Below are 15,951 nucleotides of genomic sequence, written 5' to 3'. Positions count from 1 at the left end.
ACGGAAATACACAGAGAAGCATCTGGCAGAGCGCTTGGCTCGGTGGGGCCACGCGTTGCCTGCAGGGTCCTCCGGCACCGCAGGCAGGGGAGGCAGGCGCGGGGCAGGCCGCTGTCGCCCCTGCGGGCCGGCGACGCCAGAGAGGCGGCTGCTGCTGTGCACGGGGCTTCCGCGCACGACGGCCGCGCCGGCAGCGCCTGCCAGAGCCTTGGCGTTAAAGGCTCCTGACTGGAAGGTCCTCAGAGACCGTGGCCGAGGCGGCTCCGGCCGGCGGCACGGGCGGAACCCCGGCACGGCCGCGCCGGTCCCCTGCCGCCGTCGCCCACACTACATCTCCCGTCGGGCCCGGGGCGCTTCCGGCGCGCCGTGACGCGAGGCGGCGCTGCCTGCTGTGAGTGGGCGCCGGGCGGGGCGGTGCTTCGCTCCCTGCCTGCCTGCCTGCCTGCCTGCCTCCCTCCCGCGGTCGCCCCCTCCTGCTGCGGCGGCGAGCCCGAGGCCGAGGGAAGATGGCGAAGACCTACGACTATCTGTTCAAGCTGCTGCTCATTGGGGACTCGGGCGTGGGCAAGACCTGCCTGCTCTTCCGCTTCAGCGAGGACGCCTTCAACACCACCTTCATCTCCACCATCGGTGAGGCGCCGCGGCCGGGGCTGGCCGCCGCCACCGTGCCGGCGGCGAGAGCGGTCCTGGCCGGGGCCCTCCCGCCGAGAGAGGAGCCGCTGGGCGGGCGGGAGGAAGGGAGGGGGACGGGGACGGGGGAGCGCCGCCCGTCTCGCCGCCGGGGGCTGGGGCCGCGGCCGCGCTCGGCGGCCTGTGCGTGGCCGCTGCGCGGGAGTGGGCGGGAGCCCCGCGGCCGTTACGGGCCCCGTGCGGGAGGAAGCGCCGGGGCGCCGCCGCCGTGCCCCGGCCGCCGCGGGGGGAAGCGGGAGCCCAGCCCGCCCGGGCTCGGGAACGCCGCTCCCGCCGTCCCCGTGGAGGCGGTGGGGGGCCCGTCGGGGGCCCCGGTGCGGACAGGCCGCGCGGGGGAAGGGTTTGTCCCCGGTGCGGAGGGCCGGCGGGCGGCTCGGTGGCGCGGCCGCTGCCAGGGACCCGCGGGATGCGAGCCGGTCCTCCAGCGGCCCCGGCGCCTCCCTGTGCCCCGGCGACAGCAACAGTTGGCTCGGCCTCGGCTGTGCGCAGCCCTTGGGCCGCTCGCCTGTTGTTTCTGCTGGTAGTGGAAATGATGTTTCTGTGGGGCTGTGTAAGCAATGGCGTGTGCAGGACTGCATCGGTAACGAGTCCTACGCAAAATCCAGGACGTTGTACTGGTTGAGTTACAGGATGATCTTTCCGTCAGTTTTTCTTGCTCTTTCATTATTGGTCGTTTCATGTTTAGATGTAAATTTTCAGAAAGTGGAAGAGGGCTTGCAGTGCTTAAGCTAACTGTGGCTCTTGCTAGGCTGCGTAGTGACAGTGACTAAACCACTCTCGGCAAATAGTTTAACTCTCTCTTCTCAACTCTTCTAAAGGCGTGTGTGTATTCATATACGCGTAGCTCATGTTTTTGAGATTTGGAGTAGTTCTATTCAAGCTCCTTAGTCGACTGGAGTTAGAAGCTCCTTAGTGACCAGATAGAGGAACCGCCTTCACAAAAGGTTGAGTTTGGTTACGAATTTGGTGGTGAAAAGGAGTTTCTAAAGCTCAACTAACCTCTTTCAGTGACAAAGAGATATGATATATCAAAACAGACTGCTGTGGCTTATTTCTGTAAGATTTGTCAGTCTTAAAATACTTTCTGCTGAACTAAACATAGGCAAAATTTTCAAGTTCTTCACTGAGATATTGCTGAATTGAAATCTCAGTCTGATATGACTTGAGATTTATGGTTAGCTACTCGTAGTTGAGGTCATTTTTAAAATAAAATCAAGTACACTGTTTTTGGGATGAAGGGGTAAACTGCAGTGGAGGTTGCTAGTATTTAGGAGGGCGAAGCTAATGCTGGCTTTGAAAAATAACACTAAGAGAATGAGTAGACTCTTTATTGGAAGGAAGTTGATTTAAAGATGAGGTGTGACTTGTTTTATGTTAGCCAAATGCCGTATCCTCTTCAGACATTTTATTGTGCTGAACTTGGTGCACAGGGAAGAAACAAATTTTTGTTTAGGCAGATGTGATTGACTAAATGAGGTATGGCTGGCATTTCTAACGGTTTAAGAACAGATGTTATACATTTCAAAAAAATATTTCTGAAGAATTAAAATGGCACATTCCTTTTCTCTCTGCAACCATTTTCAAAATGCTGTATCAGTAATACTAGCTAATCAAGACCTCAGTAGCATTTTACCTAAAAAGGTATTTTGCTGTATCTGTGGTAGAATAAAAGGCTTAATAAACATTAATAAATGCTATATAGTTAAAAAAAAAAGCCTACATTGGTACTGTGCTAAATATAAAATATCTCTTTATACTTTTTAAAGAGATAGCTAACATAAATGGGTGCGTCTGTCTTCCAACCATTTTCTTGATGTTTCTTGAACTGCTTAGCCCCTTGATATTTCTTTTTCTCACTGATTGACTTTGAAATCTTGAGGATTGTGAATGTGATGCTGGTTTTTTTCTTGCCTTATTCAGTAAATACAGGATTTGCTCTCATTTCCTTCCTTTATATTTGCTTTCACAAAGGTCTTATTTTCAACACTATTCAGCTTGAAGAAACTTACTAATAATTGAGGCATACTCCTGATTCCATAGGTAGTATTTGTGATTTCACAGTTACGTTTCCTCCTTATCATTTCTTTCTTCCAGTCTCTTTTATTTTTCAGTAAAGGACCTACAAACAGGAAAGTTGACAGTGCAGTAAATAGTGAAACTGTTCATAAAGTGCTGATGTATGCTTAAATAAAAGTACTTGGGCTTTTTTCAGTCTTCCTCATGTATTGCTTGTATTACTTTTAAGTCAATGATGTAGATCTAATCTGTTTGTTCTTGAAGACGTGCTCACGCACGTGCTCTCTCTCTCTCTCTCTCTCTCTCTCTGTGAGTGCATGGTGGCTGCTCAATACTAGTCAGTTTTACAATCGTAACTAATACATCTGCTGAGCTTAGAGGCATTCCACTTTTAACAATTCTGATTTTTTTCCGTGACCAATTAAAGCATCGCCAGCCATGGTGTGGAGGGAGACGGAGGGATGCAATGCTTTTCTCTAACAGGCCCCCCTGCCAGTTGAAGTTTTAAGGTGTCTAGATTAGCATTCCTAATTGAGTACACCGAGTCTTCCTGAAGTATAAGCTGCCAGGCTGTTTTGTTTATATGTTCTCCAAAAAGTGGGTTCTGCAGTATGATGGTACTTACTGTTACGATGTGTGTTCAATTCACAGTGATTTTAATTAGCACGCACAATATTATGTGCCCTTAGTGGTGCCCTAGTTCTTCTCTGGTCTGTCTCTCTCCTAACAAGATCAGAGTCGGTTTAACTGTAGAAGTCTGAGAAGGCATATGCTTGAGACGTGTTGACATCAAATTTTATTGTTTAGTCTTATGTATGTAAATGTTATTTGTGAGTGAGGTGAGTCATTTAGAGGTTTTTCTTAACTACGTGGGGTTAAACTTTTACCTGTTTCAGCTTTTTCTTTTTTCTTAGATTCTACATCCAGAAATTAAAGCAAACTTTGTTGCTGTGATGAAAGGGCCCACGTCATGTCTAAGCACCAAATATCTTTCTTATAATTTCCCACTCCTATTTTTGTTTAGTAGTTTAACCGAGGTTAAACCACAACACTTCAGTTACAAGAGCAATGGAAACATTCTCCAAAAGGAAAACAAGAAAGTAGGAGGGGCATATGGAAATATTGCTTTATTATAGAATATTTGTTTTACTTGGCCTCAATGTTCATATTATAGAAATGAGTCAATAATGAATTGTAGTGACTTTGTCATCTTGCATGATATGCTTGTGTTGTACTTTGCAGATTCCCTTCTCTTCTGCTGTCATGCAAAACATGCCTGTAAGGCTAAATCCTTGTGGATTGCTTGGAAGTTTGCAAATGATCCCTTGACTTTTCTCCTCAAGACTTTGGTCATGGTATAATGATGGCTGTACTGATTCAGACAGTTAAGGTCTTCCAGCCTGGTGTCCTGTGGCCAACAGTTGCATAAGAAGTAGGATAAAAGTGCAGTGCATGTATATTTCTAATTTATCAGACCTTTTTTATTCTTTTTTGGGCGACTCTTGGTGCAAGAGCCTTTCTGTCTTTGTCTTGACTACCTGGCATAACTAGTACTGTCAGCAAACTTTGCTACCCATTATGAGAAGTGAACCAGCAATCTTTCTCTCGGATGATCCTTTTGGTTATTCTAAGTGATGTGTTTTCAATCTGTGAAAACACAGATTGGCCTTCAGCAGCTTTAGGCAAGACAGGTCCTTGGCCTTCAGCAACTTTAAATTTTTTATATAGGGCTCTGTAGCTCTGCTTGGAAAATTTCTAAAAGGGTTGACAAGTCATAATACTGCTGTGGTCCCTAGCGAGGATCAGCTTTTCACTGTTAACATGGGATAAAACTTTTTTTACAATGGGAATGTGTTATATAAGGTTACGTTGTTTAGTTTGCTTCCTGAGTGGAAACTTCTGGTTTTGCACAGTTCTACATGGAAAGTAAAATGCAGTTGAGTCAGCTCATTTTCACACTTCAACAGCTCCTAAAGCAAAACTTATCTTGGAGTATCTCATATGCATTTTGCTAGTAGTTTCAGTGCGGTGTACAAGAACAAGAAGCATTAATTTAGCAGTCTCTAAGTATCTTAACTTGCTGTTCAAGTACGGCTGTCTGGTAAAACTGGATTGGGTTTATCATTCCAAATAATAAGGTTTATTCTTTGCATTCCTTTCAACTTTTTGTTTAAACTGGTTTCTAGGAGAGTAAAGTTATATCTTTTAGCTGATAGCATTTCTGACTTAGTACAAAGGCTTGCTGACTCTGAAACAAAATTTGTTGTATTTATTTTTTTAATCCAAGATGATATCAGCATTTGGCAGGAAGTTGCCCACACGAGATAGTACTGTATCTGAGAGTTGAAACAATTTGTTGATTTTACAGAAGTAACTTTTCCTTAGCCTACATCTTGCAAAATAGGACACTACTCCAGCAATCAAGCACGTGTATGCTGACCTTTGAACACTTTGATGAAAATCCTTTGACAAGCAAAATTATCAACTTCCCTTTCGCAGTGAAATTTCCATGTCTATAATGTGTAATGGAAATTGTTTTAGTGTACTCAAGTCAAATTATGCCTCACTGTTTGGGAAAAGCATTGCATCCCTGCATCTCCCTCCGCACCATGGTTGGCCATGCTTTATCGTTCCAGGAAAAAAATCAGAATTGTTAAAAGTGGAATGCCTCTAAGCTCAGCAGATGTATCAGTTATGATTGTAAAACCGACTAGTATTGAGAAATATTTCTACTCTTCTTCCCCACGGTATGATAGACAAAAGAATGGTTGTTGGTTTGTTGGGTTTTTTCCACCGTCCCATTAAGCTTCAACGTTCCCTGTCCTCATTCAATCAATTTCTTTTGGGCTTCTCCAGATGGTAGGAGCTGTAGAAGAAAACACACATCAATGATAGATGAGCAAAGGGAGGGAAGAGTCAGGAAGGCGTTGTCAGTAGTACTTTATTAATGGTCGTTACAATAAATGAATTGTAAGTAAGACTTTGAAGTGACTGAGGCTAGTTTAAGTGTCTCAGGTGGCACCATTATTCATATCTACAGAATGGTAGTGCATGTTCAAGGTTTGTAGGATCTGGGACTTGGGGATCTCTTCAGTACAGTGTGAGAAGGAAGTCAAGGGTTTACATGGGAATAGGGGCAGACAGCATTATGGAGGTAAATATGAAACTGGAAGAATGATTCTGTTTTCAAGGTATGTAATGGGTGGTCAGCAAGATGTTATCCTGATGTTGATCAGAAAGTGTTGTAGTTGGAGACATCGTAGGTTAAAAGCATTAAAGTTTGTGTCTCTTGTGACTTTAAATTTGATACTAACACCTGGCTGGTAACAGAAGACATCTTAGACTTTGATTCTCATCTGCTGATAAGATCGCGTTACCCTACTGTATTCTGCAACAGGCCAACAACATAAGTGAAATTGTTTGGCCTTTATTAAAAATGCTGTTGCAGCTTTCTTGCTGCATGTTACTCTGAAACAGTGTGACAGATGTCTAACTGTTTCATGCCTATTCCTAATTGGCAGATGGAGGTCTATCTTGGTTATGTGTTACCTGGTTATTTGAGTAACAGGATGGCAGCTTAGAGATGCTTTTGTGATTTGATTTGAATGCAAAGTTAACACAGACTAACATTGAATGAACATAGCAACAAATGTACTGATAGATTGATACAGGCTTTGAGAGAGGTATTGAAGACACATAGCTTTTATTTGGGAATTTTTTATTTACTTTTTTGGAAGGATTTCCTACCCCTTCAGCAATAGGGCATCCTTTTAGTAGAAATACATCTTGAACTGACTTATTTCAGAATTTAACTGAAATTCATAATAGGTGATGAAGAATACATGCAGTATTTATAGTGAAGCTTTATTTCATGTTTTGTGATAGAAATTAGGTGTGTGTTTGTAATTCAAAGGATATTATATTGCTTTTTGTGTTTAATCGAATGTTATGGTAGCTTAAGTGCCCAGTCCATCAAGCTGACTGTAGATGTATAAAATAGATCTGATCCTTTTCTAGTGTGAATAAGCTATGAATAATAGTAACTTCAACAGAGTTGCACTGTGTAAGACTCTTGTACAAGCAGAGTTGATCCAAAGGCTTTTAGTTGCTGGACTTGCAACTCGGAACTTAAGTCAGCAACTTCCTGTCCCAACAGGGGTTGCAGTGGGATGTAGTTTAGTGCCTCTTAAAGGGTTTTTGACCAATAATTGCATGTAATATCAGTTTAATCTTGTGGTTTATAGTAAGCTTTCCTCTTCAATGTAAGCTATGACACTTTTGATTAGATTGTATGTAGTTTTAAAGGCAACTGAAGTACTGCATGTTTCAGAAGACTTCTCTTCTGCTAGGGAAAACAATCAGTTGACCAAGTTTAAGATGATCTGTATTAGTTTTGCTGCTGCTGTGCAGACTCTACTGCTTTGGGCACCAGAGAAAAAACTTAATGCTGAATGTCAGTGGTATTCTCTTATATGTATGGCAACATCTAAGAACATGTAAAGCAGACTGGTCACTAATAGGAGTCTGGCACCAAATCTGAAACTCGGGAAGAACAGCTTGAGTTTAAGAAACTGGGCAAAGCTAAAGTGGCTGCCAGCCAGGGAACACATACACTGCTCCCCCCCCCAACAAAAATCCTCCTTTCTTTCATCTGCCAGAGAGAAATAGCTTTCCTTTGCTGAAACAAAATATCTTGTCTGTATGGTGTGACTTCTGATGGGATTAAAGATGAAGTAAGGTATCTGTGTCAACCCAAGCATGGAAGGAAGGAGGAAGATACAGTAAATCAGAGTAACTGCTGGCTGGGAGAACTCTGGCTTAGCGGAAGTGACGAGAGAGGAGTACTTAGAATATGCAGTGCAGGAAAAGGAGATGAAGTGGCCATTAAAAGAACCTTGCATAGGGTAGGAAAAGAAAACTCTTACATGCCAGAAAGACAAGTATGGCCTTCGTTAATAAGTTACGTGGTTTTGCCTGTTAATTTAGGTAGTAAAAGTCTTTCAAAAAAGGCCTATTTTGTCATTCACGTAAGAAGTTAAATAAAGCAGCCCTTCTTCCCTCATGTCCTTTGCTTCCCAAACAGAAGAAAACCCCACATACTTACCCCATGTAAAAACATGGGTTTAAAAAATCCTCCAATAAAAATGATATTCCCAAAGTCTTTTGAGAGTGCCACCTTTAAAAATAGCTTCAGTAACTTTAGTCCTTCTGCTTTGACTTTTGGCCTGATTTTGCTACCTCACTAGGTACTTTACACGCTTGCTTCTAAAACATGACCGTATTTCAGACTCTAACTGAAATTCCTAGATTAGATGATTTATCTTAACAAAGATAATTCTTACTGGATGAGGCATTTTGATCTTCATAGATAACCAAGATCCTTTCGGCCAGAGTATCAGTTACAAAGCTAAGAACTATCTTATACCATTGTTGACGTGTGCTTTGTTTTTTTGCATTTTTATCTGTTTATGTTGCTGGTAATACCCATATTCTATGTACTTTTCCTTCCAGTTTTAGCAGGGCTGTGCCCTCTGAATTCTTATCTGTTTAATGAGTGGGGTGTTCCTGCATTCCTATAAAACTTGCAAAAATTTCACCACTGCTCATCTTTTTTAATGACTTCTATCTTTATAGTGGTCATGTGTAATTTATACCTGCTCTGTCTAACATTATCCAATTCAACTTTTTTTTTCCTCTGCCTCTGACCTTATCTTGATATCCCTGAATCTCTCAAGGAGGTGCTTGACGGTCCAAGTTCTTGGGCTATAGCAGTGTTTAACTGTGCATACTAACTGTTTGCATCAGGTCTTCCATACCTGTCTTAAATCTGCAGGTGATGGGATATGTATGCAGTACCTATCATAGGTACTGCTGGAATAGAAGATACAAAGTGCATTGTTTGTACCGTGCAAGGGTTTTTTATCTCTAAGTGATCAATGACTTACCAATTCTTCCTTTGCTTTGTGAATTCTGGACACTCTGTATGCTTGCTTTTCATATAGCAGCTCTTCTGTTGTAAACAGACAATGGTATGGCCCTCAAAAGTCTTTATTTCTTCACTCTGAATAACCAGTTCAGTATAGACATCCAGATCAAGTGGGAGCCCTAAAACTTTAAGAGGCTTTTTTAAAAAGAAGTGTTATCTCTGTTTCTCGCTGGACAGTCATATAGGTTCATCTGGACCAAAAATTACTGAACAAAACCAAACCTAACCTTTTTGGCCTGTTCTCATCATCACAACTGAAGTGTAGTATATGAGTAGTGAACAATGACTTTTAAATCATGGTGGCAAGGTAGTATTGGTTACATAGGATTTTTTTAATAAGGCATTTTTTCGACCTTTTGGACGCTTAAGATGCTAACTTTTGGATGAAGCGAGCTTTTTTTTTTTCTGACAGCAATATTCAGTTATCTTGGTTAAAGACAGCATTTTCTATGTTTTCTACGTCTACAAACATATCTGATTTACAGGCAGGAGATTCAGGATCATCTTTTCCTGTTCTGGGGGGTTTGACTTTCAGGTTTTTTTGGTCTTACCTATTAAATGATGCTTTTGATAAGGACTAATCACATGTCATCTCATATTAAGCACTGGGCTTCTGAAAGAATAATCAAATACCTATATTCCTAAGCCACCTTCTAAATGGGCAAATCTGGTGTTCTTACCCATTAAAACATGTGGCAAAGGTTTTTTTCTTGTGCAGTAGAAAGCCATATGCTGCACATCCCAGAGACCTGAGGGAAAGAAGAGCTTCAAAGTAGATGACAGATGCACAAATCTCCCATTGCTGCATTACAGGTTAAGTGAGTATGGGGCTGGGTCCTTGGGAGATTGCTGCAGCCGTTTCTGTTTCATATCTAGCCATAGTTGGAGTGTGAAATACAGAGCAATTCCTGTACTAGCATGGAGCTGCAACTGGTCAGGTGGTATCCTGGTGTAAGATCCATACTGGAGCTGCTCGCAAGCTACTTGTGGGCCATGTTTTGGTCTGTATTAACTAGGGCTTTAATTTAATGATTGCTTGAATAGAGTCTGTGGTCTGCTACTCAAAGGAGGAGAGCTGTGACTATGTATACCTGTTCTCTAAGTTACACCATCGGCTGTCATTACAGATGATGGTAAGGTGAATTATGGAACTCACCCAGATGAAAACTAACCTGATCAAAAAAGAAAAGGATTTGGTCGTGACTCTTCAGTGGCAGCACCTACACAAGTTTCAGCTAGCTGTGAAACTGTAGCCTCAACTCCAGTCTGTTGGCCAATTTTAAAATCTGCTGCTTTCCAGTTGCACATTGGCTTGAAAGGAATATGTTCTTAAAGCAGCTAAGTTAATGCATTCCTCTTGGAGACAGTCAGTCCATAAATAATCCTTAAAATAAACAAACTTTGCTGTCTGTATCAGTAGTGCAAATTTAATCTATTTCAAAATTTTTTTAGATGAAACTGAGTTACCACCAAATGGATCTTATTTTACATTCAAAATAGAATGAGAGGTAGACATAGGTTAATTTCTGTGCACTTTCATAGAGCTGTAGTACCTAGGTTGTAAACTCTAAAAGACATTCTTCAGGGACCTAGCCCTTTTAAAGTTGGGCTGTTGTGGCAGTTGGTAATTTTACTCACATCAAGCAGTAATAAGTTTCTGCTATTGTGTTGTTTTATAGTCTTTAAATTTGGATCGAATATTTTTGGTGTTTAAAATCATGCAATTCAAAGGCTGCTCAAAGCAATCTGTAAATTCTGAATTCAAAATGCTGAAAAGAGAATTTTACTTTGCAGGATCTTCTAGTGTTCACGCTGAAGCACTGCAATGCACGGTTGTGGTGGCAGAACTCATAGGAACACTGTTATGAACAAGCGGCTGAAGAGCACTGGATTAAAATTTTAGTATGATAATCAGATTACACTATACGTTATTGAGCTATCAAAAACCTGAATGTTTCAAAGTGTAGGTTGGTCTAATTCTGATGATTATAAGTTGTATTCTGAATCGCTTGTTCTCTTTTAAATGGAAAGTAGTTTATCTTAAGAAAGGAAGCTTAGAATGGTAGCTGTACCATAGCTGAGGAGACATATACTGAAGGAAGTGGCGGTTTGCTTAGCATTATGAGCATTGATCTGATCTTGGTAGTAAGTTTCAAGGTCTTATGAGCAGGGAAGTGCCTCATGTTATATATACACACGGCACTGCATTCTTTATTGCCTTACCTACTTTAGCCATTTGTATATATTTATTTTGCCAGCGCAGTGTGTTTAATCTTTAAGAACCTTACTGTATTAATATCTTTCAAGGTGCAAGGCACTGCTCTGTGTATCATTGTGTAGGACACCAGTATTAGATTCTTTGTATGGGTGAATAGTAAGAAGAAAGGCCAGTTAACCTGAAGGAGCCTATTCAGGCCACTCTGAATTTAGTAGTGTTTTGTGGATTCTTATGGGCTGTCCAGAAGGAATAGAATACAGCTTTGTCCCTTTAAGTTGTGAAAGGATGAATAAAACTGGTTGCACTTGTGTATAATTCTAAAAGAAACTTATCTTACAACTTTTAAAAAAAATGTTGACCTTCACCCTGGTGTGTTGCTTCATGTTAATCTGCTGTATTTTTGAATGGTCGCCATAAAAGACTACTGCGTCTTTAATTTACATAGTGATACAAGACATTGCTGAGATCATCTGAAAATGCCTTGCAGATGTTACTAGGGACTAAAGCCAAATGTTCAAGTTCAAAATGATTAGACTTTGTTCTTTTGCATGAGGCTGTATGACACACTGGTGTGTTGCAAGTGTTCTCCACCCTGCCTTTTACACTAATCTTGTTTCCTACTTGGTCATTTCTTACGTTTACTGAAATCCTTCAAGAAAGATCTAATATAAAAGCAAATTTCTGAGGCTTCATTTATCTACCTTTATAGATTAAGACAGTATACTGATGTAGAGCAAGAAAATATTCCCTTAAAAACACCATTAAAAAAAAATAGTTGTGTATTTAATCCAAACCCTGCAATACCTACTGCTGAGAACAAAAAAAAATAGTAATCCCTGGGTAAGCTCGGGGGGAAAATCTACGGGAGCAAACTGATGTCCCTCAGCTGTTGGATGCATGTTGAAAAGAAAAAGTTTCTGGAAGAGTGTTGTCCTGTAAGTCTGTCCGTGCTTGGAAACTGCATGGAAGATGTTGAAACTCTTCAGCTCTGTTCATGTGTGTCCACACAAAGCTCGCGTATGTGATCAGTGCTGATATCTGCATGTCTGTCATCTTGTGGTGAGCAAGGTGTGTAAATGAGCACTTCAGTGTCCTTCAGTACTGAAGGATCACTTAAAACTTTTCGAAGTATAATGAAAAGCAGAATTCAAGAAACTGAAGGTGAAGCATATTGATTTTCAGTCATGTGCCTCTTCTCACTTCCTTTTTTTGAAGGTAGGTTACAAATTTGCTTGCTCATTTCTAAGTTGCTTTTAAGTCAGGCTTAACTCTGAGTGACTGCAGGAAAATGTTTTCCTTTCCTTTTGTATATCTTGAAGACTCTTGTGTGTTGTGTCTTGCAGTAAAGAAGTTGCAAAATTTTCTCCCTCTCCAGCTCTGCCCATTGAAAAAAAATCAAAACCCCCACAACCCCACATATAAACACAGTAGGATAGGAAGGACCAATGCTGTGAAGTTGGAGCAAGCCCAGGTTGAAAGTTGATGCATAAATTCCAGTTGTTCTGATGCTGTATTGCTCAAAAGGGTAACGAGACTTTGTACCTTGACTCCTTTCCCCATCTTGCAATGCATTCTTTTTTATTGTGATCTATGTCCAATGGTGATAAGTGCCACAAAGTTTCTGGTTATCAGGGAATCCCATTGGAAAATTCTTTTATTTCCATTTAATCTTACTTCTTCCGTTCTTACTTCAGAAGAGTAAGGTAAGATTTAGATAAGTAGGAAGAGAACTTCCTTAATAGGGTGGGGTTTTTATTATGTGCAGATCATGCAAAACAGATCTCTTAATTTTTAGTTTGATCTGATGCTGTGGTGCATCTTTTACGTTCTTTGATAGATGGGTCTAAAATGAGACTCTTTCTAGCAAGCAAATCAAGTATTAATTTTTTTCACAGCTTCTTTGCCAATTTTTGGTGTTTAATCACTTTTTAAAATTCCCTTGGCTTGTATATTTAAAAAAACAAAACAAAACAAAAAACAACTAAACCATTTAAAATGCTAGTACATTGAGTACTTTTTTTTTTTTTTTTTAAATAAAGTATTGCTTTGCCAGAGATGGAGAAATACTCTACTGTGGTAGATATACAGGCTAGTGTACGCTATCAGAGAATTGACATTTATTTGCATCTTGAAAGGGATTGATTTCCTGGCTGATTTCTTGCTAAAGCTGCACCAGAAAAATGTTATTAATATACAGACTCTATGAACTTAGTGAAATGGGAAACGTATTAAAACAACTTGAGTTAAAATCAACAGGAATTGTCATCTGATCATACAGCTTTCTCACATGTGGGGTCCAGCTGCTGCAAACTAATGTTGAGCCACATGAAAAATTAACTTAAAGTACTGGTTAACTGTGTAATACAGGTAAATATTAAGAGTTCTAATATTTACTTGCCAGTGGCTACTAAGTTTTGTTCGTTTTGGGGTTTTTTTTACATTAATTTGCATGTGTTTCTTTTCTGTCTGTCTTTCACTACTTGTATTATTCAAGAACATGGCCCTTCTAGTACCTTCTTGCTAAGCAGACCGAAGACCAGAGAGACTTTTAACTTCAGGAAGTATTTGCTGGTGCTGTTTTAACAGTTTACTTGCTCCAGTCAGAATATTTTGGTTTGGTTTCTTTGGGCTGTAGCATTTTCTGCAACAGTAATTTTGTTTAAAAGAAGAAACAAGACAATCTGTAAGACCAAACAGTGATACTGTGTAGGGAAAAGTTGTAGTGGAGAGCTAGCTGAAACTGATTCTGTAGCACTGAAAAACCTGAGATACTAGCTCTGACGATTACAGGGTTAAAGTCACGGATGAGGGGAGAACAAAAGAGTAACAGTGATGCCTTGAGAGTAAGCTACTGTTCTAAAAACTAAAGTAGCAAAGTGAACTGTTTCAGCGTCTTTGCTCAGTTTGTCCTTACATTCCTGTAAGAATTGTGTCAGACTAGTTTTGTTAAGGATCGTAGTAGAAAACCATTGGTACTAAAGCTGGAAAAGGAACCTCTCAGTATGTACTGCTGGGCAGTCCTGTATATTTAGTATCGTAATGCAGCTCTTTGGAACATTTCCCAATGTCTCTTTAAAATGATTGCATTACAGCTTAATTAAAATCTGCCTAGGTCGGCTGGAATAAGAAGGAACGTGTAACTAGGGAGTGGAGTGGTGGAAGAAGAAGTAGTGGTAGAAGAGCTTTCAGTATATGAAATGAACGTGACTTCTTGGCTTAAACCAAAAGAGGCCTATGTGAGGCCAGTCTCCCTGGCCTCTGATACTTGGATACGTGCTGTTGGACAATGGTATACCCTAGCTGGTAGATTTTATTAGCTTTGCGTAGCGATACAAGGTAAACACGGCAACATCCAGCTTTCATGTTTTTTTGTGTAAGTGTTTATGTGGCACTAATGACACCGACTTTTTCTTAATGTGCAGATTTCTCTGCTCAGTGTATTCTTTGACAGAGTTTTGTTGGAAGCTATGGGAGAAAATATCCTCAGTAAAGTGAGGAGAGAGGATGCATCCCTGGCCTATAGTTAGCAAGGATCTGAAAAGGATTTTGAAGAACAATAAGCCCTCAGCTACTTTTACCCCATGCTGCAGGGGAAATGCAAGCACTTAGTCCTAGCCAATGCACAGTTCAGGTCTCAACTTGGACGTCATCCTTGCAGACTGCAAGTTTGTGATTCCTGCAACAGATGCTCTTGTATCCATATCTAATATGTACTGACTTGCTAGGTGGACACCACTGTGTCAGACTTTTGTGCGGCAACTCTGCTTTAGCAGTTAAAAATAACTATCCTGTTAGCCTTTGCATTCTAAGAATTAATCTGGGTCTGTGTTTTCTAAAAGCTTCTAAAACTTAACTTCAGATGGACATCCAAATGTTTCTGGGCTTTTTCTCCCTACTGGAGAGAGCATTGCACATTGCATTTTAAAGCTGTGTGATCCTTTGCAATCAAACTTCCTGATTCGTGAATGACTCTTCCTTATTAGACCCGAGTATCTTTTCAGACTTTTGTATCCCAGTGTGTGACTGTGCAAAATAAGAATTCACAGATAAAGGAAACTTTCTGTCAATAATTACTTTTGAAATGCTATAGTCATTGGAGTGTTTTACATGGCGTAATTTAAATTTAACTGTAACCAAAAAGTTGCTCGTACTTACCCATGCAAGTGTACTTGGCAGGAAGTGGCAGCACATGTCACCAGGCTTGCTCTACAAATGTTTGCAGCTCACCACTTCCTGTTACTGAAGTGAAAGAGCAAAAGAAACACCAGTTTCTAGTTCATTTTAGCCTCTAAAAAGTTGCAGTTGCATTTGTTAAACTTCTTGGTATCATAAGAGAGATATTTATGGCCTTCCCCTTTATATTCTTCTTTTACCTTTGAAGTTCATCTTTATTTGAGAATTTGGGTGAAGTTCCTACTAGAAATCTTAAGGTCCGAGAAGATATTTTTTGTGCAGATCCTGAGTTTTAGGAGTGATCAAAGGAATGGTTGTATAAATAATTTTGGTGCTGCGAGGGAAATGACTAACCACAAGAAACCAGTCTGTGCAAGGCATGGATTGGTGCACATAGATATGTAACTGCAGTGTAAGCTTGCTTTCTCAGAAGACCATCCCTACAGGAGTCTTTCACTGTTTATGCTGATGTGTCTTAGCTTCAGTAGTTGACAGTACATACAGAATTATCTTTAAACCACAGTAGTGTCTGAACCTAGTTTTCCCAGTAGTTGTTATACTTAATTCTAAGACTTCAGGCCTAGACACGAAGGAGCTTTTAAAACTGATTTAATTTGCTGGTGTCCATGATACAATACCCTTTCCAGAAAAATCTGTATTTGTGCTTTATAACCTTTGAGGCCAAAAGAAAATCTATTCAGAGCAAAGGTCATTTGTTTTCAGACCTCAATACAGTTACGTGTGATTTCAGCAGGTGTTGCACCTCATTGGGAGAAAAATCTTTACAATGAGAGACACAAATCCTGTCAAATGTAAGATGGAAACACTTGCCAAACTTCTGTTACATATAATAAGGATTTTTTTAAAG

The 15,951-nt window shown here is 40.8% G+C and overlaps 1 protein-coding gene across 3 annotated transcripts in view; it reads left to right on the top strand.

Annotated features, from left to right (window-relative positions):
• The first annotated feature begins 506 nt into the window (after positions 1–506).
• Positions 507–15,951, top strand: part of RAB8B (RAB8B, member RAS oncogene family) — a 31,389-nt gene continuing 15,944 nt past the window's right edge. For 2 of the 3 annotated variants that reach the window (XR_007767094.1, XM_050903372.1), the window contains exon 1: positions 507–630. Coding sequence is in view for 2 of the 3 variants with exons in the window: in XM_050903372.1 (XP_050759329.1) it covers positions 507–630 (124 nt within the window). In the remaining variant the exon portion in view is untranslated. Of the gene's footprint in view, positions 631–12,068; positions 12,126–15,951 lie in introns of those variants that run through there. The other variant, XM_050903373.1, reaches the window with a different exon arrangement.

This window comes from Gymnogyps californianus, chromosome 11 (assembly GCF_018139145.2).
Source record: "Gymnogyps californianus isolate 813 chromosome 11, ASM1813914v2, whole genome shotgun sequence".
Lineage (NCBI taxonomy): Eukaryota > Metazoa > Chordata > Aves > Accipitriformes > Cathartidae > Gymnogyps > Gymnogyps californianus.
This window is presented reverse-complemented; position numbering and strand designations above follow the sequence as displayed.